Source organism: Charadrius vociferus, unplaced genomic scaffold (assembly GCF_000708025.1).
Source record: "Charadrius vociferus isolate BGI_N301 unplaced genomic scaffold, ASM70802v2 scaffold190, whole genome shotgun sequence".
Lineage (NCBI taxonomy): Eukaryota > Metazoa > Chordata > Aves > Charadriiformes > Charadriidae > Charadrius > Charadrius vociferus.
In genome coordinates this window covers 1,527,165-1,553,679 of record NW_009646608.1, presented here as the reverse complement: position 1 = coordinate 1,553,679, position 26,515 = coordinate 1,527,165, and the positions used below count along the sequence as shown (strand labels likewise).

At 49.2% G+C, this 26,515-nt stretch overlaps 1 protein-coding gene across 1 annotated transcript in view; it reads right to left on the bottom strand.

Annotated features, from left to right (window-relative positions):
• Positions 1-26,515, bottom strand: part of IGDCC3 (immunoglobulin superfamily, DCC subclass, member 3) — a 94,867-nt gene that overhangs the window by 6,994 nt on the left and 61,358 nt on the right. The window contains exons 6-9 of the mRNA XM_009887405.1: positions 20,895-21,053; positions 12,778-12,943; positions 1,453-1,700; positions 842-1,006 (exon numbers count right to left, since the gene is read on the bottom strand). Coding sequence (XP_009885707.1) covers positions 842-1,006; positions 1,453-1,700; positions 12,778-12,943; positions 20,895-21,053 — 738 coding nt within the window. The remainder of the gene's footprint in view (positions 1-841; positions 1,007-1,452; positions 1,701-12,777; positions 12,944-20,894; positions 21,054-26,515) is intronic.

The window sequence follows — 26,515 nt, the reverse complement described above, 5'->3', positions numbered from 1 at the left end:
GTCAACACCCTCTTTCATTCGATCCTAAGTAACATCCCCACACCCAAGGCCTTCTCCGCTGCGAATTTGTAATTAATGAGTGTTCATGAGAACGATGCAATGGTCCTAAGAAATTAGTCTCAGTATGTGAGATGAGCCAGGATTCAGAGGTGCTGGAGAGGCATGTGAGACTCTAGGAAAACGTTCCTAAAGTGCCGGCTGACAGATCACGCTGCGGCTGTGGATACAGTTTGGTGTCTGTGTGCAAGGGTCCTGCATTAGAACACCGAATTTCTTACTGGGGAAGCTAACTGGTGGCCACATCTGGGAGGCCGAGTCAGGGAAAAAGCCTTGGAGATTACCCTAACTTCCCACTGAAACAGCAGGCCGCTCCAAGGCAAGGACTCGTAGGTCAGGACAGCTCAGCTCTAGTGTGATTTCTCCGGGGTAGAGTAGAAAAAATCCAAATTCAGTGGTACCTATCAAGTAAGAGTTGTGAGTACCAGAGCTGCTGGAGGATGCCTAGATGCTGCTTGAACAGGAAATCTGCATTTAGCAAGCAGTTTAGGAAAAGCCCAGAGCAGCTGCAATGCACGAGACCAGCCAGACTTGCGCTCACCCCCTGCTACAACATCAGCTGTGAGTGGCAATGCTGTGTTTGAGGCAATCAGTCAGCCCCTGCGTAACGATACTAGAGAATTTTACACGATATCGCAGAGTACGGGGAGGAGCGGGAACAAGGAGCATCAACACGGCAGGCTAAGTGCCAAAGCGCTCCGCAGTGGGTATCGGGGCGATGGGCGCTGCTGCTACGCACAGCGGGTTTCAGCATCTGATGGTCCAAGCGCAAAGCGTTCCTTACCTTCTCCCAGCGTGCTCACCACTGTGACTTCTGAGGCTTTGCTGGCACCCCGGGAGGTGTAAGCCTTTATATAAAAACTATAGCTGGTCGAAGGCTCTAAATCAGTCACTAGCTGCTGGAAGGTGCTCTTGCTAACAGCCTCCTGGTACTCCATCTCTACGGGATCTGAAGTACAAAGGAAGAGAGAACAGAGCAGCGTTAGGCTTTGCAAGAGGTACAGAGAATAAACAGGTGTTGCAAGTGGTAATTTTGGTCCCTGAGGTGGGTGTGTATCTGCCCACATAATTTTCTGCTGACATCTCTGGGTGCTTCACTGGTGACCTAAGTTGCCAGCAAGATCTGATCACGCAGCTTCACCCTCCCCACCCTTTTGGTATTTACATCAGCGTGACGGCCTCATGTCTGTCTTTCAGTGTTGTGGTTTAGGCCGAACTGGCCACGGGGGACGTGGGGCACCCCAGATGGACCAGGACATTCAGAAATATGGAGATGATGGAGAACATGAGTGGCAGCATTGTCTACTGCAGTGCAGACCTGGTTTACCTAGCGAGCCATGTTTCTAAACTATGGGAAGACTGAGGATGCTCTGGGCAGCGGGTAGAGCACCATACCTGCAGCTTTCCGAATGTGCAGCACATAGCCGATGATCTCCTTGGTGTTCTGCAGAGGCTCTTTCCAAGACACCTGGATGGTGGTTGCAGAGACCGTCTCAGCCTTCACGCTCTGGGGAGGACCGGGCAGCCCATCTGCCCACAGGACTGTCAGGCGAGCACTGGCTTGCGTGGAGCCGGCGCTGTTCTCGGCAATGCACTGGTAGATGGCTTCATCTGCCTGGTTGATCCCATAGATGGAGAGAGTGCTGCGTGGGGACATGAGAGGGACAAGCATCTCACTGAGCGCTCTGCAGCAGACGTCCCTGCCCTCCAGCCATGCCATGACCCCCGTGCTGGCTCTGGTGGTAGGGCATCCCACATGCCTCTATTTCCACAGAAAGCTTCCAAGAAGCTGTGGGCCGGTGCTTTTGGGGAAGGAAAAGCCCGGGAGGTGGATACATCATTCCCCAGATCCCGTGACTGGGCAGATTATCTCTGTCTCAACTTGCAGAGACTGTGGTTCAAGTACAGCCGGATGGGGACACAGGGTGTGAAAGGGAAGAGCAGGATCTGAAGCCCTGAATTTAGGAAGATCCCAGCCACACTACTGTGGCAAGTGCATCCACACACCCAAACCAGCTTTAACTGGCTTAGCTCCAGTACACACCAGTGAGACCCATCCAGGCACCGCACTCGGTTGCTAAGCCAAGTCTAATCAAGCGCAGCCAGAAAGCCCTCTGGTGATGCTCTAATTGCATTATAGCACATTAGAGCAGTCTTAGGGTAACATTGGGATTAGCTGACTTATCTGGCAGGGTTACAGCCTCAGCTCCTGCTTCTGCATTTTCAGAAACATGATCACCATGAGCCAAAAGCCAAAGCTTACAAGCAAGTCGCAGGTTTTGTCTGCAAAACCTTTCAGCGCGTTTTTGATGCTGGCGCATCAAAGCTTGCTCTCCCAGAGCAGCAACCAGAACGGTTCTTCCAGCCTGCTCTCGGGGGCCTCCACACCAGGCTTAGGTGCTGTTTTCAGCCTCCAAGATAAAGACAGACACTGGGTACCCTGGTGGGAAACATCCCTGAAGGAGGGGGAAAAGCCAGCCATGTACCAACCTCCCAAATGAGTGCGTTCCTGAGCACGGTGCCCACCTCTGCACCACCTCCATGAGGGGCGTTTAGTGGCTTGATGGGCACAGGGACCATCAGAGTCCTTGTACATGTGGCCACATGAACTGAAGGCCCTTTCTCCACTGCATGACCCTCCAGCAATAGTTGCGTACAACCAGAGGAAGTTCAGGGCCAGCCCAAGGGTTGCACTGTCCAGTATCTTTAAAACAACGCCAACAAATATTGAGTCAGAAATAACTGAGCGACACATTAGCTCTATCTTGCCATTCAGCGTGCAAAACAGCTTTTCTTAGTAAGATTTGTTCACATGTTTGTGAACCCATCAATGAAAGCCCTGCTCTTTCCAGGGCTTGCACCCTTCCTCAGAAACCAAGCCAGGAACAACGTGATTCAATTAGTGAGTATCCAGCAGACACAAGGCCACATAAATAAATACCCAGTATGTCTCCCTTCCGAGACATGGGGTGGGAAGTCTCACCACACTGTGTCCAGCTCCGAGCTGGAAATGGAAAGGCAGCCTTTGATGTTGGAGATGTTTTTACTGACCCTGAAGCAGCAGCTAAGGTTAAGATAAAATATGCTTACAGTGCTCTTAGTCCTGGTAGGATGTTCTCACAAACAGGGCATCCTGCCGAAAATCTCAGAAATAAAGGTCCAGTAGGGGCCCAGACTGGACCAACTAAACCTGGTGACAGCTTTTACACCACTGTAAATTGCATTTGTTACTGCAAATTGTGGGGATTGACTAGCCCTATAAATAGGCTACATGATATCCCCCTCACAGCACTGAATGAAACACCACTCACCGCTGCCTCCCCTTCCATTTTTGAGCATCACCCATACGTGCACCACTCCAGATTAATCCCTATTTGTGCATCTCTCTTTCCAGTCCTGTCGAGTTCATTTGAACTGTGGTTTGCTTCTGGCTTGGCGTGAATGTTTGGGAGACCACAATGCCTCCGAGCTCCAGCATCATCTCACTGGCTTAAGACAAAGCTTGCATGAAGCTTTTTCATTGCTATTTTTCTGTAAGAAATGACCCAAACCTAACCAAATCCACATCCACTGGTTGCTTCTAGGGAGAAATAAATTATCTTCTTCTCCTGCAGCGAATTCCAAGTGGACTTGGGACCTGATTGCATGTGAGTAAATCTCAAGCATCCCTGCTGATGCGAGGGGCACTTCATGGCTTTTTGGGAGTCATAATCAAAGCTGCCTTTTATGTAAATGAAAAATTGTACATGGAAAATGAAAATTATAAATAACCTGCCACTGCCTGCCTGTATGTCAGAAAGAACGCTTCTTCTAATTGCAGCAAAATATTGGTCTTCCTATATTAAAATTTATTATTGCTGTTGATTTAACATTCATTTTTCTGCCTTGCAAATTATCGGGGCCATGGTGAGTGAGCAAATGTTTAACAGTCATCTATTTATGTCCTGTGCCTTTGTTTCCTTGGAAACATTGTAAATGGAATATCAAATGTGATGGTTTCAGCTGATATGGTGATTTTAGAGAATCAGCCCTAAGCTCCCCTCATAGCCACGGGCTCAACGTATCTGATTAAATGGAAGGAGAAAGGCAGAGCTGGGGAGGGGGCGGGGGGGGAGCAGGGAGGAAGGACCCTGATGTGTGGCTCAACTGTGTCAACAAGGGCTGAATCCTGCGAGGACAGATGGCAGAAGGCAGGATTACGCCGTCCGAAAGCTGTACTTGCAGCTCTGCACAAAGCAGATGTGTGGAAGGAGCAGTAGCGCTTCCTTCTGCCCCGTCAATGCGGGGATTATTTCCACACGGCCGCTGTGCATCTGGGCACCCAGGAGCAGCCAGGCCGGGCTGGCACGCATGTCGAGAGGAGCTTTAAGGTTCCCAAGCACAAAGCAGCCCAGGAAAAAATGGGAATGTTTAGCTTCCAAGTGTATTAATTCGCTTTACATGGAGAGAGGAAAAGATGGGGAGGAGGGAAGAGGGGAGCCTGGTTGGAAAGCAGTGCAAGGGTGCAAGGAGCCTGGTGGCAACAGCACGATGCTGGGGCCAAAGACGTCTCTCTCCTGGGAGGATTAGGGGCTGAGCAAAGCTTGTCTTGTGCAACGCAGGTGATGTGCTGGATGCCAGTGGTCCTGCAGCAGGACAGCACTCAGCCTCTGGGACCCAGAGCTGGGCAGAACCTCGGATATCCCAGCTGCCCTTTTGCAGATGTCTCAGGGTGTCGTAGAATCATAGAATGGTTTAGGTTGGAAAGGACCTTGAAGATCATCGAGTTCCAACCTCCCTGCCATGGGCAGGGACACCTCCCACAGTCAAGTCGTAAGAAATAAATAAAATATATTTCCACAAAGCGGACATGGCAGGTAGCTGGAAACTTGCTTCAGGCTTTGAAAAGTCCATTTTCATTGAGATATACAAGGCTGCACTCAGATGTACCACGCAGTAAGAGCCTGGGCCATCCGTTACCTGGGGCCCATGCTATCTGGAACAACGCGCAGGCAAGGGGGTCAATAAAACAACTGGATTTTCAGCTATGCCTATGAACCAGGGTAAGGAGCAGAAACCAAGTGTGGAGAAGTTGGCAAGCAGAATACCCAGCATCTAAACACCAGCTTCATGAGAATAGGGTTCTCTCTCTCTCTGTCGGTCCCTCTAACACCCCCAGGCAGTCCTCTAAAGGAGGCTGCCCAGCTCCCTGCAAGCCCCGGCGCGATCTCTGAAGCACGCTGGTAGCTGCGATGAGGAGGGCAGGAGCTGGCAGTGAGTTACGTGAATCGCAGCATCATCCCAGCTGATACCTCTGCTGTGCATCCGTTTTCATCTTAACTATGGACACATCCTTCCCGCCTTTGCCCAACGCATCACCCCCTGGGATGTGGTGGATACAGCGTGGCAGGGTCAGTGTTTGGTTCAGTTTTTTTTCCCCTCTCCCAGGTTTTGCTGCTTTTTGTCTTTTTCTTTTTCTTATTTTTTTTTAAGAAAGCTCAAACAAAAGGAAAATATGTAGTTGCTGTGCAAGGAGGTGCAGAGCATCTCTGTGCGTCAGCCATCTGAAATATGCAGTGTCCTTTTATTTCTTCCCGTCAACAGGAAAAAAATCTGTCACTTTGGGACATCTGCTGTTGGAAAACTTTCCTGCGAGTGCCAGACTGGCAGCGCCGTGAGCACGTCAGATGAGGCGAGATGCCAGAAGGCTTTCTGCTGGTCACCAAAGCTGCTCGGCGAGCCGAGGGCTCCATCAAATCTCCGCACAATGCCCTGACAGGCATTGATGGAAGTGGGGAGAGGAGCCGCTGCAGATTCACACCCGGCTGAGCTGAAACGAGAGGCCTCCGCTGCTCGAAAGCCGCGGTATTCCCAAGCTGTCTTCCCAGTTCATAGGCAATCAGGATGACTGATCTGGCTCGGGTCAGGGGTCCGGGCCGGTGACCGGAGATCGGCTTTCCAAAGGCTCCTCTGAAAAAGTCTGAGAACTGAAGGAAGCCTCTTCATCGATTCAGCAGCACAAAGAAGAAGAGGGGCCCATCTGGAAGGCTATCGGCATGCGCGCGCACACAGGCGCACAAAAGAGGGAGTGTGATGAAATTAATGCAGAGAGCAGGCTGTGGCTAGCGGGGAGAGCATTTTAAGCGCCGGCAGCTACAGAAAGCCACCAGCGCCCCGTTCAGACGCCCCGTCTCTGTGCCCGGCTCTGCCTCCATTTGTTACAGGTCGCGTTGTGCCAAACGAACCGCTCCTGGGCTCCCGGTGCCGTGCTGGAAAGGAGTTTTTTTCCTTCCAGTGCTGGCTGTTGGCAGCTTTGCAGAAATGCTCTGTATTTTGAAGGCTGCCTTGTACCGGCTGAGAATAAGGTGCAAAGCTTGAAGAGTGACTGTCACCGGCCCAGAGGGACGCTGCAGATCTTCCCCACTCCTCTATAAGCATGTTCGTACAACTCCAGAAATTAAATATCATGCAGGGCTTCCTAGGTGAAATTGGGTTGTGTTGCGCAGGAGAAGGATCCCTTTCGGCACAAACTGGTTTATCTTCAGCAGGTTCTGCAGCCCGCTGGCCAGGATCCCAGCATGATTCTGTGGTTACAGACTCACCCAAGCGCAGTTTCTGGAGGGATGCTGCTGGTCCCAGCGGGGTGCACGGTGCTGTGGGGAACCAGCCCACCCTCCCCGTCGGTGTGGGATTGAAAGGGCCGTCACACTCTCAGCTTGCAAAGCTGGTTAGAGATGCCGCTCCTTCTCACAGCTCCGGGAGAGGACGGAGTCTGGCAGGATGGGGATTTGGCTGTAGGATGGGCTTTCTGCAAATGGGACATGGTAAACAGCATCGCATTTGCTACAGGAGGCACAGCAGTGGCACCATTTAATCCCGAAATGCTCACCCTTCTTTGCTGGCTTCACGATACCTGCGTTTGCACTGTCTTGACATAACACTGAGCAAACATGCTGAGCCCTTCTGGGAACTTGCCACTGCTCAGGCACCACACTGGGGACAAGCAGCAGCTGGCTCAGCTCCACAATCCAACTGGACACTAAAGTCTCGAGCGTTGGAGGCTCTGGGTCCCTTGGTTCAGCTCTGGTCCACATCAGGGGTGGTCTGAGCCTTTCCAGGTGGGAAGGACACATCCAACTGCTGCTGCAACTCAGCCCTGCACATCTCAGCACAGCAATGAGCTCCATACAGAAGACCTTCGGCAAATGAGTGGCTCCAATTTCCCATGTATAATTAAAAGACTTTTCAGAGGTCTGTTTCTTCACATTCAAGGCAAGAGGGTCCAACTGCACTGACGGTGGTGGAGTTGTGTCCTCCCATCCCTGCAAAGCTGGGAAGTGCACTCTGGCACAGGCAGGAGACAACAGCCAGAGCTGCTCCACACTACAAACTTGCTGGTTGTGTGGTTGAACGCATTGGCTGCCACTCAACCTGTTTTCACAAGTCAGAGAGTGCAATCACAGATTTAACTGAATTCTATCCCAGGGAGAGAGCAGAAAAGTCTTCACATATGCAGGACCACAGGGAAGCACAAAACGTCTCAGGAAAAGCTCCTGAAGGGAGGGCAGATGCCTATGTTGGCAGGACTGCTAACGCAGACAGCTGGGAGAGCTGTCTGCCGCTAAATGGAAAGTCCCCCAAACCTGTTTCCCAGCAAGGGGCGCAGGTGTTGGAGAGGAAAAAGACCCAGCCTAACCCAGGGGAGGCTGAGTTTGGGCTGCCCCGTGATGGGCTCGGTCCTGCCTCCAAGGCTCCTGTGTAAGGACCAATCTCTGCAGATGTATTTCGCTGTATGCAACAGTTTGAAGAAACACTTAAAACCCCGATGCGCTTCAACAGCAGCTCAGTGGAGCAGCGCACAAAGAAAAATTACACGGGCAACTTGGTAGCAAAATCATTGCAGCCACATGAGAAGGAGAGACTGATGCCCATCGCCGTCAGCTGCTCTGGGGCTCCTGCAGGTCCCTTTCACAGAATACAGCTGTGAGATCCCAGCATGGGATCCCTGCTTTCTGCGGGGAAAGCGGGATCACGCTGATGCTCCACGGCTTAGCAGGGCTTTGGGCGCCGTTGCAGAGAGTCTCCTTGCGAAGGCTATTTCCACATGTCTTCCAAACAAAGTCAAACCCATAAATTATCGTTAAATCAGGAGCAGCTGGTTCACATCCCAGTCCTCCACGTCCTTATTTGTCATGCTTCTGGGAACTGAGACATGATTTGCTATACGGTACCTTCCCGTAGTCGCGAACAGTCTTCAAAGTCATTGCATAAATAACCTGCAGGCTTGCCTTTCCTCCCTTAAGGTGTCCAAATCCCTACAAATTCAAGAGTTTGTGGGGTGTGTGCACCACGAAGGGATGTACAAACCCATCTGCATCTCTCCGACCCCAGCTAGAGTGGGTTTTATAGAAAAAAGCCACCTTGTGAATGACAGGTTTGCAGTTTCCCTGAGTTTGGTACCAAAAAGGTTGTCCTGTCCCAAGTGCTTGAGCTAGGATTAAGCAACACAACAAGTGCAAGAAAAGCAAAGCGGTCCCAAAGCTCCTTTACGGAGGAATATTTTCTCTGATGAACCTTGAGCATTCGCAGCCCTTGAAGTCAGTCATTCTCAGGGAACTAAAACAAGTGCAAATCAGTGAGGAAGAATTTAAAAAGAAGACAGTTCACAAGCGAAGGTCACTGAGGAAAGCAAACGCCACCTGAGCCCAGGTTCTAACGAAGCCTTTTTCCGGTGGAACAAATGAAGTCCCTTAATTACCATTTTGTAAATAAAATCTTCTTGGAAAATCAATATTTAGAGCCTGCCTTCTCTGAAGACGTTGGCCTTTGTTCCTTGCTATTACAGCAATATAAACCCCATAGTATGATATACTTCTAGGCTGAAAATTGCCCGCCTGAACCTGATTGGGTCAAAGGAAGAAAAGCAATAAACCTTTCAGAGCAGTAATTCGGGTACTATTTCATACTTCCTTGTAAATTTTGGAGTAATAACCAAGAAAGCATGATTTTACACAAGCCCACAATTAACTTGGCCAGTAACCGCCCCTTCCTCCTGCATTCTGCTTTTGGGACAGGCTGGTGATGCCGGCTGGGAATTTTGCTGGAAATGCTCATTACACCTCTCAGGCATTTGGATTGTGATTAATCTGAATCACCCCAGGAACAATACAGGCAAAATGGCATCTCTGATCGGCAGAGAGGGACAGACCCTGCAGCTGCTGGACATGGGAACGGCTCCACCAAAGTCAAAAAGGCTCCATCAGCTTATCTATCCGAGCGCATGGTCCACTGCAGCATCACCCCGACAGCCATCGGTTCCGTCCCCAATCCAGGGACTGCATGGCAAGACAGCCCCATCGTCAACTCTTTCAGTGATTTTTATTCACAGTTTTTAATGGAAAACCCCACAATTCCCTACGCCTGCGCCTTCATGCATTTTTCATTAACAATTATCTGCTATCCCAGAACTGCTTTTGATTTTTGCTAATCATCGATTGGATATTTTGTTCCCACACAGCTGGCATTTTCAAAACATAACAACCACCTCTGGAGAGGGCACAGCAGAAGGCTGATCTTTAATGCTAATGTGCCCAGAAACCGTCAACACATCAGGTGATGAGAATTCACATCTGAGGGACCACGAGGGAAGAGGTATTTATCGGACGCAGCCTGTGAGGCTTATTTTACTGTGCTGAACGGCTGGAAGTTGCTAAGCAAGTGACTGTCTTGATGTCATAACATCAGCCACATCCAATCTGCAGTGAATCCAGTTCCGAAGCTGCTGTCCCATCCCAACGATGATGGCCTTCTGCGGTCCCCTGACCTTGAGGATTTGCTCTCCTTGGGTTTGCAGTTACTTCATATGAGAGACAGCGTGGAGCGACGTAGATGCCAAAGGGCCCTTCACAACTTTTTGAAGCAACAGTTTGATAGACAGATCTTCCCATCGGCTGTGGGCCTGTGCAGACATATGACTGCCCACAGGAGAGATGCCTCAAGCTTGCAGGAGCAGAGCAGCATCTCGCACGCACCGTGTTCTGCAGGTCTGGACCTCACTTCTGGCTGTGTTCATTTACAAGAACAAAGCTGCTCATAATGATACATTTTGCAATCAATTAGCACATGATATGATTTGGGATGATTTACTCTTTTTTTTTCTAAAAATCCCTTTGGGGGCATTCAGACCTTTATTGCCATACTAAGCAGAGTTTTAATCCAAATGAATTTTCTAGGAAACCATGTAATCTAATTAAAAAGCTCATAGTGCAGTTTAGTAGCTTCATTACTAGTAGATTCGAGATCCATCTTTACACGGACAAATATTTTCCAAGTGCAATAGACTGATAAATCCAAGGCATAATCACAAACTGATTCTGCCTGGAACTAAGTGGGTTACAGCACTTAGTCATGCCCATGAGAATGAAACAAAGGACAACTTGAAAAAGCTCAGAAGAAAACCCAGCCGTTGATCTGTTTCCTCCAATTCATGGAGCACCCAGCCCTGCTGTACCAGCGAGGGCATTTTTCAGACTGACAGCTTTGGAAATCACCAGGCATGGCCACTTGCCTGAAGTTGGGGGTCAGAGTAGACCAAGACTGGTGCGAAAGAAGCCAAAAGTTCAACATCATTGAGTATGATGGCCTTAGGGCTCAGCTTTACAATCGCGTTACTATAGATTGAGAAGATGCCACGTGTCAGCTGAGCCCCAGTAACCGGCTGAGCTCCCTCAGCCTGTGCCAGATGTAATGTAATCTGATCATTTAGCTTGCAGTGGAAAAGACTGACGCTAAATTGCATTAAATGATTACCATAAGAAAATGATTACAGCAATGTTCACCAAGTTGCAGTTCACATGCATGTGTAGCGCAGCTCCAGGCACAGGAACCTGGCCAGGAGACATGACCAGGACCAAAGACCCTACTTTTACTTTCCTCAAACAGTGAAGAGGAATGATTTCATGGGCAAGACATCTGGGCGAGACATAGAGCTGGATTCAGTGTGGGTTTTGTCATGGATTTAATAACTGCTCGTAAAGTCTTCAGTGACTTCTGAGTCCGCTTCCTGGTCAATAAAAGGGGATGCACTAATTTCCCTTCTCCCATTTCTGCTGTTTGTATCACAGGGGCAGGCATGCCTCAGAAATCCATGCAATGAACTAGAAGACCACAAGCCTGGAATGAGTGGCATCTGTCTGTGCACACACAACGCTCCCTGAAGCACAAAAAACTTCCATTTCGGAGAAAACCTCCACCGACTGAAAAGATTTTATTACAACTCACACCTTATCCTTGCAACTCACATCCTTCCCTCCTTCATATAACAAAGCTTTAAAAAAGCCTCAAACCTCCAAACAAAAAGCCACATTATAGAGAAACTTAGAAAAATAAAATCGCTGTTCCCTCTGGCGGAACAAGCCATGGTGCCCGCACAGCATTTCCCAGCAATCTAAACTGAAGGTGTGGACCCTCCAGAGAGGCTGCGTAGTCGCATTCATGAGACGCATTTGTTAATGCAGATAGCAGCTATATGACACCATAGAGTACAAATCTCTATCAATAATTTAGGTTTACAACACAGGTACTATTATTTTTCAGTATACTGTTCTGTGCTATTTCCATAGAAACTATGTTGTCAACTTGTAATTTTCACACTAAGTGCATCCCACCGTATCATTTCCTCCGTACAAACATCCCCATCCCCTCGCATGAAAATGCAGTTATTTAGTACTCAGAGAAAACACTCTTCCCCGGTGAGATAAAAGGCTGAAGTTCGGTGTAAGTCAGCTTACATGCAAATATTATTTCAAGTATTTTCAGGGAAAAGTGTATTTGCATTTGCATCCCCAGGCAGGTCAATGCTCAGGGGTTAAAGAGTGGTTCCTCCACTGTGAGTGCGGTCCCTGCCAACCCCAGGGACAACATTTGATCCTTCCAGAAATACCCAGATGATGATCAGGACTGAAGACAAACTTTTGCTGGGTTCCTGCATCATCAGTCAAAGTCTAATGCTGATGTCCTGGTACAATACAGCATAAAGCACTGAAAAGTGCAGCTAGTAGAACTGGAGCAGTGTTTTAGTACATCAAAGCCCAAGTTAAATCCACAGACCTGCTTCTGAACATTGCCTCCTTCCTATTAGCTCTTTGCTAATGTAGAAAGCAAGCCCCAACATTCTCCCTCTTCCCTTTCCACTGGAGTCCAAACAGTTCAAAATAATGGTTTTTAATTCACCCTTCTTTTAAAAGCAGGGTCGGGGAGCATTGCGTGACAGCAACCCACGTCACCTGCCGAAGCCAAGCCGGCTCTAAGGCATTCCCTTTTCAAGGTGCTTAAGCAGCAGGGCTGCAGTCTCTCTGGATCACTCATGCCCATCTTGGCCTCAAGCACAAGGCTGACGGGGCACAACGAGGCAACGGCAAAAGCAGGGCTTGCATGGCTCACCGGGACGTGCTGCAGACCCCATCGCTCTCTGCCAACCTTCACCAAACAGTCCAAAATGAACTACTACACACACCTGCCTCAAATCCACTGCCTGCACAAAAGCTGAAGCCTGTGTCAGCCAACTTGCTCTTTGCCCAAGAATGACACCTTTGGGAGCAGCTACTTCTGGACCATCAGGTAGGTGATGTCAGTCCTCCACATGCGCAGATTGGCACTGGGGAATGGCACAACCCGGCTGTGCGTCTCACGCTGCTCTCCACCCCGCGCTGCAGTGCCAGTGGCCAGCACATAAGGACTTACCTGTTGTTATTCTTCAGCTTAATGTGGTCGCTGGTCTCCAGGATCTGCCCGTTCCTCAGCCAAGTGATCTGTGGGGGCGGTTCCCCTTGGGCAACGCATGTGAAGATGGCAGTAGTCCCCACGGGCCTGGAAATGGACTGGGGATGCTGCACAAACTCTGCAGGGGCTGGAAGGAGGAAGGAGGAGGAAGGTGAGAAATGTCATGACGATCCCACTTTATCCTGATACAAAGAGCAACCTCGTAGCTTGGGCTTCAGTAAGTCTCGTCTGCCTGGGAACACGGGATACTTGGCCTACCCACAGCATAGGCAGCAGATAACTATGGTTTGGGTGGTGTGTCTGTAATCAATGCGATGGTGCAATTTGGTTGCCCATCCTGGCAGTCGCAGCTTCGTAGCAGGGACCTGAAGGTCAGCTCAGTGCTGTAGGGAGAGCCCAGGTGAGTCCTGCAAGGTTCAGGCAAACAGCATCAAGGTCTAAGCCCCTTCAGCTCCCCCCAGTCTCCCACTAAAAGCAATCCCGATGCTGCAAAATAATCCATATCTGACAAAGCTTATTGAAAACTGCATCCTGCCTGTTAGGGAAGGAGGCTGGAAGGTCAGCAGTCTCCGGTCATTAGCACACATATGAAATGGAAAGCATGCGTAACCCTTCATAGTGCACGGCACCACGCAGGGCCATGACCCTGGCAGAAATGAACCCTCTGCTATGGAGGCTTTCAAAAATCAGCCCATATTGACAGTACGAAGAGACGTGACGAACGAAGGCTGCAACTACACATGGCAATTATAGTATTTGTGGTTGGGAAGATCTGCTGTTTCATCAACGGCAGAGCTAAAGCAATGTCTCATGGCTTCACGCAAAGGACCCATACGGCATTAGCAAGCTGCTTGCAAATGGGAAGTAATGTATGGATGTGCATATGGCTATCTGACAGGTTGTTCTTTCCCCAGTCGGATTTGCTGCTCACTCTCCTGGGAGCAATAGACTGGGGAGCCTTTTTTACTCCAGATCTGCAGCCGGGGACCCTTGGGGTCCTGCCAAGCCTGGCAGAAGACTCCACCATGCCTGTAACTGCTGCTCACCTCATAACCAAATGTTTTCACCTTTCACAATAACATTTTTAAATGGAAAGTGATTTCGCCCTTTCCAGCGGCTCAAAATACATTTAAAATCATTTATCAGAATAAAACGGTGTACCAGCCTACAGAAAGCAGAGCCTGAAAGACACTGCCAAAGAGGTGAGTTTATTCAAGCAGTTACGCTTCAAAGGGCAAAGTGATAAATAAACTCCACGTTGCTGCTGAGACCTAAAATCAGGTGGAACTGGCAGCAGCCGCAATGAAGACAAACAGACGAAAGGCACGGGCCTGTAATGAATTTACTGACCAGTGTCACATAATGGATGGCTGGCGTTAAATTTTTCCAAGAAAAGCAAGATTATCCAGGGACACAAGCTCAGTGCCACTCGCTGGCGTTTTCCAAGCATGGGGCTGGCGGGCTGTGCCACTAGCAACAATTGGGGATGGGAGAAGGGAGCAAACTGGTCCAGCAAAATGTGTTGAGTGGTGGCCAGGCTGCAAGGGGGAGCGGTTATGTAAGAGCAGAGCCTTGTGGTCCATGGCCAAAAAATAACCTCAGGGTTTGCTGCAACAGCATGGGGTGATAAAGCTCCTCCCCAGCTGCATGCACACAAGGGAAGAGCATCGCTACTGCTGCAACAAGGACAAACCACAGTAAAAAGTGCTTATGTGTAAGAGCAAAGTCATGCATGTTTTAAGTCCTGCAAGCAGAAAAGACACGGAAACTCACTGAAGAGCCCGTGTACCTTGAAGGAGCCCCCTCTTTCATTTTTAATAATCAAAGGGAAGCGGAGCATGGCAGGTCTGACTGATGTTAGCAGTAGGGGGTACCCACCGGCAGAGTTTATTGTCAGGCCACTTCTGCCGGTGCTCGGGTCTACTAATGAACCTGATCCCAGCAACCTAATGGACACACATTTCCCGAACCTCCTGCTAAACTTCCCCAGGTGCCAATCGATCCCTTGTCCTTTTTCCCCTCCTACATTTTTCCCCCTCTAGACTTATAAATTAAAGTAAAATTCAGGATGGGTTCAATAAAAGTTGGAAGCACGGATAAACAAGGGGAAAAACCCCTCTTCCCTGCAGTGAATGGTCCCTTTGTAGAGTACAGTGAGAGCATTAGAGACTTGATTTTCGAGACTTCCTTAACCTCCCACCCCCTGCTTTGTGCTGGCGCGGTTTTGCAGGAGCAATTATTTTGCGAGTGGCTGTGCACCTCCCTGCTTTCATCTGGGTTCAAGAGTTGCGCCCGCAATACTTGCAGGTGCAAAACCACGATGCCAAGGAAGGACACAGCCATCTCCCAGCTCCTCGCCGAAGCTTCATTAAAGACCCCGCCGCTTGGCTCTTTGCCTGTGCCTCCCTCCCTCTCCACGGCTTCACCAAATCTCAAACCCACCATTTGTTCCAGCAGAAACAAAGTTTAAATACGGTAAGAGGCATCCGGCGTAACCCTTCTGGAATCGCCGGCTCTCCTTACCCTCCCTTATTAGCCCGTGTCAAGAGGGAGTAATTGGAGCAGTGTCGCGTGTGACTCGGGGGGTAACGAACGTGCAGCTGCGGCCGCTGGCTCGGCGCCAACGATGCTATTCAGGACCGCGGCCCCTCGGGTTCCTCAGGTCCCTGCTCCCCTCCGCCGTCCCTCCTCTTCGCTGTCTCGCTAAACACAACCAGATGAAAACCCCAGCCCCTGTTTAACTTGCTTAAACTCTCCGGGGAGCAGGCAGCCACTCCTTTGAACGGCTCCCACCTCCACTGTGCCGAGCTGTCCCTGCTCAGTGGCACCCCTCACTGCAAGACACAGGATACCCTTCTGCTCCTCCTGGCTTTTTCCAGGCATCACTCTGTCTTTCTCAGGTCTCACCCTCCTCCTTTGGGTGCAGAAGGAACAGCAGTGTGAAGCTGTAGCAGCAAAAGCGCCCAGGCTGCAGCAGAAACCCATGGATTTAAAAGGCTCCGTGTCCCCATCACTGGCTTCCAACAGCATCAGAGGAAGGACATGGTCCAGATGCCCCCAGGGTCTTAATCTGGGGACAGACATTGCTGCAAGGAGATATCCCTCTGCTACTGTGGACCAGCGAGCACCTGACCTGGCATTCATCGCAGCGTCCCCAGGCAGGGTGCCCCGAGGTGGCTGCTGGTACGTGACCCAGGGTGAATGGAACCTTTCCTGGATAGAAGAACATCTGCTCTCCTGCCCCCAGGTTCTCTCCCTGCTATTTCAAATGGTTTCAACAGGAACCGCGAGTCTGCCATCCCTGGCTCTGGCTTAGCGGGAAAGGAGCAGAAGCAAAGCCCTGCCTTCAGCCAAGCCCTGCCTGCTGCCAGCCCTCCACCCCCCTCGTCATTCATAATTAATAGAGCATCTTGTCAGTGCTCATCTCGCCCTGCACGGAGGCGCAGCAGCCTGAGCGTGTCTCCCCCTTCCACCCTACATGCCAAAAGGCTATGGCAGGCGGTGAGAGGAAGCATCTCTCAGCCCTCCATGAAGATCTTAACAAAGATATTAATGAAGATCACACTTAAGAGCAGAGGATTTAAACCTGAGGAGGAGGAGCGGGCAGGATCTGGCCCTGGCTGGTGAAGAAGCATTGATTATTCAGGACTTAAGGGGAAGGAGGGGATCATGCAGTTTTAATGAATATTTAAAGGCGTGACATTGGTATCAAAAAGCAGTAACACTTAATACCACACCTAGAATTGTTAACGAAGTGCTTCAATAGCCTTTACTGTGCTCAACAAACTGTGATAGCACGAAGATGCACTGTAACAACGGGTTGTGACAAGAGACCCGGACGAACCCAGTATCTTTAGGGACATCTCATCTCAATAGTGACCAGCCACCAGTGTGTCCCTCAAGACAACAGGAAGCTTCGCTGCCCTTGCCGGGAGTTTGCAGCATGGTGCTTATGGCAGCACCCAACAGCTCGCTGAGAAGGGCTGTCCTAAGGATCGGGGAGTACCGACAGCCAATGCACCGATGCCAGACGAATCCTTGCCCCTTGCACCTCAGTATGAAGCTGTCGTTAATTCTCAAGTAGCCAGAGTGGCAGGGTGAGGGAGGGAGGCTGGGGTGAAGAGAAGGAAGAATAACATGGAAAGAACAAAACCGTATAAATTAGGCTACCAGAACCTACAATAAGGGTATAAAGGAGCAGACAGGTCAACGGGTAAGCCAGTCAAGCACAGCATCAGATGACAGGAGATTTAAGACGAAGAACTGCTGCCCACTTGGCTTCTCTCTATTGACTACAGAGGATGCCCAGATGCTTACGTAGGTAGCTTCAATAGTTAAGTTGTAGACCTGGTGGGATTGCTAGGGCCAAATATGGAACCCGTGACTGTGTCCCCTGGGAAACAGGCAGAAACTACTCAAGAAGGCTGTCATGGAGGCTGTCCATCAGCCCTCAGTGGGTATCATGAACTTCTTGTCCTGGCAACGTGCAGGCTGGAGCTCCGCAGCAGTGGGACATGTTCCCACGTCACCTACTGGTGTCCTCCCAGGAGGATGCTCCAGAGGGCCCAGGCACCCCAGCTCACTTCAGCATCCTGACGGACCAGATCTGAGAGCCCATCTGTCCCTACGTGGTGGCTTTTCTTGAAAAGGAAAACAAGGTCAGGAAGCGGACTGCTACATGGCATACATTGACCCATGCAGCTTGTACTGAAGCTGTTTTTGCAGCATGAATTTGAGACTAAACTCGAGGACAAACCAAATACCACGAAGCCGAGCTTAAAGCACAGCAACCACAATACATCTGCTGATGAATTCAACCCTGCAGCCAAGGCTTGCAACGCCAGTGAGCAAGAACGATGGAAGAAACATCAGGAAACGCAGCGGTGGCTGGATCTGCTGGACCAAGGAGCGCTGCCCGGTTCTGCCAGCAGAAAGCAAGGCGAACAAGGCAGTCATTGTCAGCAGAGCCTTCAAAAACATGTCCTTAAGATGGGCACTCATTTATGAGATGGGATCTCATTTTTCTGCATAGCTTTCAGGAGGAAATGAAGCGTGGAGTGGAGAACACTGGTGACCATCTGGCCATTCACAGCCCATCAGTTTGTTATGACACCAAACACATAATAAAGCACAAAAGATTGCACAGGAGGTAGAGAGAAAGCGCTTTGAGATATTTTTTTTTTTCCTCGCCACCGAAGCCTGCTCTTCCCTTGCACCACACGCACGCACACCCTCCGTTTCAGCCAGCGATGCATTCGGCCCTTCGACAACTCCCCCCGTGAGACTTTCATTCGCAGCCCGGCACAAAGCAATATTCAAATGGCTGTGCCAGGATCTGAAGAGAAAATGGAAACTTTCTTGTGTGAGAACCTTACAAAAGAGATCAAAGGAGCCTAAATGGCCAGGGGAGGGCAGGGAGGGAGGGAGGGAGCGGGGGGATTGACGCCTTCTCCTCTGAAGGGAGGAGGAATTCCCAGGAAGGTAATAAGACTAGATGATCTGAAGCAGAGACTGCAATGCGAAAGGACGTTACTGCCGGAGCAAGAGCAGAGCCCTGCACCAGGACACCTCTGTCCATGCGGCTGCTGTGATGGGGACGAAGACCACCGCTGGCAGCAGGAGGGTGGATGTGGTCTCAGTCCCAGCTTCCCGCTAACTCCGTGCCTTACAACAGGAAACATCGCCCTTTCTCCCCCAGTTTCCAACCTATAAAACGTGCCTCCTTCAAAAGACGAGGGGCAAGTTAATTTGTGCCTCCAGGCACTTCAAGGGCCCCTGCATAAAGGCAGCAAGTACCTGGCCTGGCGTGCTTTGAGAACGCTGTATTGTCCTCGCCCTGTGCTAACTTCCTCTCCAACCAGGCTTTTGATAGCCGGCTCTTTGCTTTTATTCTCTTACGGATGTAATTTGCATCACTGACATCTTGACAAAGATAAAACCCACAGTCTCCCATGTCAGTCATTATCGGTGTTTTCTCCCCAGACAAACCTGAACAGCAATCATTTGTACCTCTCAGCTGGAAAATTCAGGCAAAATGAGATTCAGAGGATGGAAAAGCTGCTTCAAGAGGGAGGGTGAGAAGACCTGGGATGAGTCCAGCTGCCTGACTAGGGTCTGCTACTAGCTTCCCTTGGGAATGACAGTCCCCCGAAAAACATGAAGCATTTTATGGACGGGCAACACAGGTTGGGGGTCCTGGGCACTGTAGCTCATGTCTAAGGGCTCCACCAAGGACACGCTGGCCATGCTTCTCCATTCCACTGCCAACTTCTCTGCTAACGATGAACACAGGAGCACCCCCCTTCCACAGTGAGGCGAGACTCCGATGGCCCTGTGATTACCATTTTAGGGACAAATTCTCATCTTGGTTCCCCAGGTGAAAATCCAGAGTAAATCAATCCCAGATGAACTCCAGCACTAGCCCAGCTGTTCAGAAGCTGATGTTCAAATCTCCAAAGACAATGAAAACCGCCCATCAGTAGCAATGAGAAGTTGTGCTACCTTTCCACCTCTCATCCAACTGCTAACAGGAGCAGCCAACAGTATTCAATAGCTGTATTTTTACCGCTTCACAGACTTCCCAAGTAATGTCTTTTGGCTCTGCCTGCTTGACTCCTGTACACCAGCTTTGTGTTTGGCTTTAGTAGACCTCTGCTACATGCACCACGTGCAGAGCTGTCCTGCAGCAGCTCTAAAGGGTTTGTACCAGTACAGCGAGGTTGTTCTTAATGCCTGGGCTGGCGTTTCTTAATAAGCGGACTTACAGGTGTGCCCACCCCCAGCCAGCTGGGAGGCCCCCTCCTTGCATTGCTCACCCAGAAATCCAACAGCAAAAGAAACGGCAAGTTTTCACCTCCTGTTGTGTCTGATCAGCACATGGGACTCCGGAGGCACGAGCAGCCCTGTATAAGCACCCTTTCTACATTGTTCCTTGCTGCTGCCAAGGCAAAGGGGAAAAGGGATGGCAGCACCCAGGGACAGTGGCTGCTGCACAAGTGGTGCGGTGCCGGATCATTGGCAGCGACTCCCAGAACCTGTCAGGTGAGCATCAGGGCTGGAGCAGAGCACTTTCCCCATCACCAGCATGAAAGGTTCAATTAGCTCACTCCGGCAGGAGGTGTATAATTTTAGATTCAGGATATCATCAGTCAATAGTTAATGAGTGAACTGATGAGAGCGCGAGATGCTTTAAGTGGACTAGGTTGAAGAGGGGGTGAGTGCCTGTAATCAGGGGTGGATTACTGCCATTCAGAGCATGCTGCCAGCTGGGTCTGCCTTCTGAAATACTTGCCTGGCTTCCCTCACCATGGAGACTGGTTGCACGGAGCATGTGGAAGGGATTTGTTTGGTTTCTTGAGTGTTGATCTCTAGTCTGGGCTGGATCACCCTTTAAAAGTGGTATTTCAGGACAGTTGCTGTGGGGAAGGGGAGCAATGTGCATCTCCTGGGCATCTCCCCCAAAAGGTGCTTTACTCACGTCGTGGCAAGGGGCTCAGATGCAGTGTTGACTGCTGAAGAAAACAGTCTCACTGACTTTTCGGAAATGGGTTTAGACTTACTGGTGCCATTTCAGTTGGAGAGCAATACTCTTGAGTGACGTCCACTCCTGGTTATCACTGCAAGAGCGATATCTATCATACAGAGGGGTTCAATATGAGAACAGTGCCCATATCCCCGTATCATTAAGGACCATGCAGGGGTAAGAGACAAATTTGGCTGATTAATTCAGCCCAGGCTTTCTGCTAAGATGTACAAGTATGATAACAAGTAACAACCAGTGTCTGTTAAGCCAAATAAATGCCTGTGATGGGGTGGGAAACCATTGCAACCCATGCAGCTGAGGCCTCAGTTGAATGATACCTGGTTGCTACTCACCTGCATGGGACACAAAGACACACACACCCCCGGAAAACCACACATCTAGAAAAGAAGTCCTTTGTCTGATACCCTTTGCTCAGAGAAGCAAAGTCAGCATCTGTCCAATCCAACCCATTACAGTGCCCAGGCAACACGTAGAGCCTGTGCAGAGGGAACAGCAAAGTGGGCATCACCGCTCCCCAAGCCCCAGGTTTGCTCACCTTGTACGACGAGCCTGCCCTGCGCGGTCCTTCGCACCCGAGTGCCAGGTTTGTTTGCGGCGCACACATAGATGCCAGAATGCTGCACGGTGAGGTCTGAGATCATGAGATTTCCTGTCCCCAGCACCTGGATGCCCTCCACGCCAATTGGGCGGCCATCTGAAAGAAGGGGAAAAGGGTAAGAATCACATGCTGGACCTTTGAGTGAGGTTCTTCAGGGCACAGTCCTCAGTGAAGTCCAGTCTAAATACTTATGGAGTGGTGCTATGCTCTCTTACTGGGATTTGCTAAGTAAAGTCAGTGTGGTTTAGCTGATGCTCTTAGCAGAACTGCCTTCTGGAGAAAATCAGGATCCTCACTCGTGTTTGCCCAAAACCATACTTTGTGCTGCTTGAAAACCAAGGTACCATCACGAGAAATGTGAAAGCTTTCAACCACGCGTTCAGATTAAGATGAAGCACCCAGAACACTTCAATAAAGTGGTTAAACCAAGTTAAATCATATCAGCTTCTGTGAGCCATCGCCTGGGTTCTTACATCAGACTGACCAAGGATCCAACCAGCTCAACAGCCTGTTTCCAACACAGGCGCTCTGGGAAGGAGAAGACCAGCCAACCTACAGCAGTGCTTCCCTGATGCACTCTCCCAGCCACCAGCAATTTACAACAGGATTTCCTGAGCCAGAAGTTATACCTTTTTGCCTGCTAACCCTTGATGGATTTTTGTGGCTTCGGAAACACTGCGAACGCTGGATTTTCAATTTCTTAGCTCCTGAGCATGCAATAGCGCAGAGCCAAGGAGCCAAACTCTGAGCTGGTGGTTAGATCTGCTCAGCTGCTCTGGCTTGGAAGGGCAACTGGAAAGGGCTGCCTCCATCCTGAGTGCTGGGTCTGAGGGAGGCTGGCAGGAAAGCAGCGATGTTTCCAAAACACCATGCCTGGGCTCCAGCACAAAGTCTTCAAAATTGAAGCACTTAATGTGAAATAGTTCAGTATCGGGGAATTCACCTTTTCCCAACAAAGCCTGTTTTCACTAGAAAATTCCCAGCCAGCTCTAATTACAATGTGTTTCATTAGTATCAGGCTATTGCTTTTTATTGTTTCATTGGTTTGTGTTTTAAGACACTGTCTGACAAAGGCAGCTCTAAATCAGCCCTAGCATGTGTCAGGGTGTCGGAGCAGAGGGGCAAGGCAGGGGAGGTTTACTGGAGGAGCAGTTAAAGGGTGCACACTTTTCATCAGATGGGAAACAGGAATCCAGTTCCTCTCTTGCTCATGGGGGAGTTTAAAGAACCTACAGAAATGGGAGAAGCAAGAACCAGCCCTGGTGATCTCCCCACCTGACCATCCCACGAGCCCTCCATACATGTGTGCTCCGCAACAGCAGGACAGCCTGTGTCTTGTGCTTCAAAGTTGTGGCTAGTAAAAGGAAAAATTCACCTGAAAACTGCCTCCTTGAAGTTCTGTTGGTCTGTGCCGTAATCTTGCTAAGAAAATGGAAGAAGCCAAATAAAACCAGAACTACTCTGTAGGAAGCAATGGGTCATGGGGAAAGACCTGAGATGCTCTAGCTGGTTTCCACTCCTGTGGGCCACCTCCTGAGAGCTGCTAGGTAAGGGCTGTTCCAAGCACTTTAAAAATTATCAGCATCCAGTGGGCAGAATTGTTTCCAGGGATGTTTAGTGCTGAAGGCCCTCAGACTCAGGCTGGTTACCAATATTCATGGCACACAACCACTCCAGTGGCTGCCTGCGGTGTAATCCAGCAATGGGAAACCTTCACTGAAAACAGAGGGAAACACAAGTTGCCACGGGGCTGCTGCCCATTATCCCCATTATCCCCAAGGGTTTCCTTCATAGCCTCTGCTGCACAACAACATGGTCCCTGAACAAGACCTGGCTCATACCTGACCTCAGGCAGGCTTCACGCTTCAACACGGACAGGCACGCAGGTCTAGTAAAAAGTTATCTTGCAATCGTATGCTTTGGATGTAATATCAAGCTTTGCATAATAAAGAATACTATGAGGATTTGGGCCATTCGTAACCAATAGGTTCTGGAATAGATTGGGAAAACAGGAAGGCAAAGCAGCACTCAAGGAGAGGGACAAATTAACCATCAACCCAGAAATGCCACTTTGCAACCTGCTGCCCAGTAAGTGCTTGGATCCCCATGGAAAGGCACAAGATGGGATGGAGAGCAAGTGTCTCTGGAAGCACTAGTGAGAGCAGCGCGCGTTCATCAGCTCGCAAACCTGGACCATACAAGTGAGGGATCCCACGTTGAATTAACAGCAGCATCTTCTAGGAAACACCGGCAAAACATAGACTGAAAGCTACAAAGCATTTCACAAACGTATCTCCTGCCACGCTCTTTATATATCGTTTTTCAGGAAATTTTTGAACTGAAAGGTTTCCTTGCTTCATTAGGCAGGCAATGCCAGACCACTTCATTATTTGCATTGCAAAGAAAAATGCTCAGGTCTTTTAGAGAGAGAAAAACAATGTCATTAAATGATTAAATGATCACATAGCTGGCCAAGCCACTGCAGCAGTAAATGGCTCAGTCATAAAAAGGACAGTAAAACATGACCTGTCCCACATTTAATCAGCAATAAGAAGGAACCATTCCTTTCAAACATCATTTGAACCGAAGTGTAGAGGTTTGAATTAAATTCAAATTGAACTTGATTTCATCATTTAAACTAGACTTTTTGGAAATGAATATTTACAATAGGCGTAAAACTCAAATCTGTCTGGAGGGAGGGGCGGGACCAGTGAAAGACACAAAGTGGCCACACCTGGGATGCTTCATCACATCATTGCCTTAAGAAATACCACAGAAATGTGACTTGAATCACAGTAGTTTTACTGTATTATTTATAACGTGCTACATAATTTAAGCATGCGAAGACCCAGCCTGCAGCAGGTACTCCACACAGTGCAAAGACCACCATCGACACGTCCTCAGTTGCCTCCCTGGCTCCAACTATTAATTTGAGGTGTGGTGGTCTGAAGAAACATCTCCTGTCAACCAAGCATCTTCCATTTCCCTGAAGAACAAAGCTCTCCAAGGTCTCTCAGAAACCTCAGGGGGATCTGCCACTTGATTCGGGGAGTGTGACCGCCTCTCTCAGCCAGCAAAGATCACCATGCCAGATCATCCCATCTGCCTCTTACTTAACTCCTCCCTTCCAAAAAGCACTGAAAAGTGCTTCTAGAGAAATCTCTGCTTTCCCAGCCTGCTTCATCCTTCTTACTCTACTGTGCCTCACTCAGACTGAGCCATCCTGTGATCTGTTTGAAGCTCTTCAGCTAATTTCAAGTCCAACTTAGTAACACTGACAACACACATAAATAATAGAGTATTTACACAAGAAATCCCTTGCATCCAGAAAGCTCAGCACTTCACAGAAGTGCTGTGCAGAGGGGCTGACACTCACACCTGCTTTGCAAAGGTTGCTGTCTATTTTAACTTTATTTGGCTTATGCAGAGACCTGAAGAGTGACTCAGATCAAGGGATCCAAACCCTGAAAACCCACCTTCCTGGCACCGCTTTCCATCACCAAGTCATCTCTCCATGGAGGAGATCCAAAAGAGTGGCAAAGCTAACACTGTTGCTCAGTTCCCAAAGCTCCCAGGACCCACACGGGCTTGAAACTGCTGCTCAGTTAACACGACCTTCTACTTCTTTTTACAAAGCCGAAAGCAGAAAATTTTCAGGCTGAAAACAAGCCAGTCTGGGTGGAAATGTCTGACAGATTCTCTCTGTCGATCCTCAGTTGATGAGGGCAGGAGGGGGAGGTTCAGCTGGTTGTGAAGAGCAGCCAGGCAACCGATTAATAAAGGAGACCATTCTGCAAACGGGAGGTGCTCCCAAAAGACACCTCAACTATGGACAAGTAGAGGCTTCCAGGTTCCCCACTGGGGTCAAGCGTGGATGAAAGACGCCTGTGGTTTGGGAGCTGCATTATTTATTTTTCCAAGGTGTACGTGATGCTTTCTGGAGCCCATTCTCTGCCTGCTATCCAAGTGATTGGCACACCGGCACCAATTATAGAGACCCGTTAAAACGTGCCAGGCGATATGAATATGCAACAACACGAACGCCTTTCTTTTATAAGTAGCAAGTAGAAAGAAAGTAACAACTTTCTAATGTTGATCATTTAGGTCTTTTGTGAATTCTTTGTATTGTGCCATAGTAGCCTTCCACTTTTTAGACACATGGGTCTCCTGCTCCGGCGGACACTGGGCACTGTGGATTAGCATATTTAGAGTACATTGCAACAGTTGACTATTCAGTATGTGAAGTGGTGAAATTTACTCTATTATTTCTAAACACTTACGGGAACGGTGCTCCTGTCAACCAGTCAGCCATCTATTGCAAGCTTCTGTGTCCAATAAGTTACCAATTAATTGGCTCCTACAATTGTTGTATAGTTTACTTCTTGAATGGCTCCCTCTTTAGTAATTTCCTTCCCATTGTGCGACCCTTTCTGACAACTTCTGTATAACGCTATCAGATAATCACTGTCTTTTCTCTCTCGCCTCACTTTTCTGTATCTCTCTAAATAGTTTATTATTCTGCCTTGGTACCTTTTATGGAGGCCAGCTCAGCGGCCTGTCAGTTAAAGGGTAAGGATACATTAAAATCGTCATTCATTCAAAAGGCTTTGCAGTAAGTGCCCAGGATATTCATTTGTGCACACATACAGGTCCAAGCCTGAAGTGCGTAGCTCTGAAAGGAAAAACCCTATCTTCCCCGAACAAGCCCTTAATGATTTTACATTTCTCTCAGAGCCTGCTCTCTAATGAATGTTGACATTTCATGCACAGCGAGACACAGGAATTCTGTTTGTGGTCAGGGGCCACAACATATTCCCAAGGAAATTAAATTCAAAATTGATTGCGTGACACTCAAAAACGGCCCAGAATTTGAATGATTTCCTTCAAGCAAAATATAGCCACCTTTCCCACTGAAAAACAGTCAGTTCTTAGCAAAGCCGAAGGAAAAAGTGCAAATGTTGTTACGGCTTGCTTTCCCCTGCACCAGAAAGCTGTAAAAGCAAAATTGTTCTTTTGCTCCTTCCTGACAGATGAAATGCCACAACGTCAAAACTGCGAGCAAAGGGGTTCGGAGAGCCACTCCGAAGCGGCAGCATGCCCTGTGCAAAGACCCGGCACAATGGCAGGATCACGCCTCTTCTTTTTTGCAACCTGGCAAGAAAGATGTTCACATATAATTGACTTTTTTTGTTTAAATTAAGTCAGGCCTATTGCTAAATCAGCTGCATCTCTCTGAGACTGTGTCGCCATGGATTTCTTTATTTCTGGGAGTGGATTAAAAGATTTTTTTTTCTAAATTGAGTAAATTAACTGGTTATTTAAGCTGAAACAGCTCTGTAGGAGGAACTTCAGGAAGGAGACCCTCCGTGGGACGAAGCCACATTTACAGGCGACAGATGCTCAGAGGACCTCCCCGTCCAGCATAAACCCCTCTGCCTCCTCCTGATCACAGAGACACGAAAGCAATTCTGAAATGGCTACAAAGAGATAACAAACCCACCGACTCACCACAGACCCTGTATACCACATCACCGTCAAGACTGGTGTAAAACTAAGTG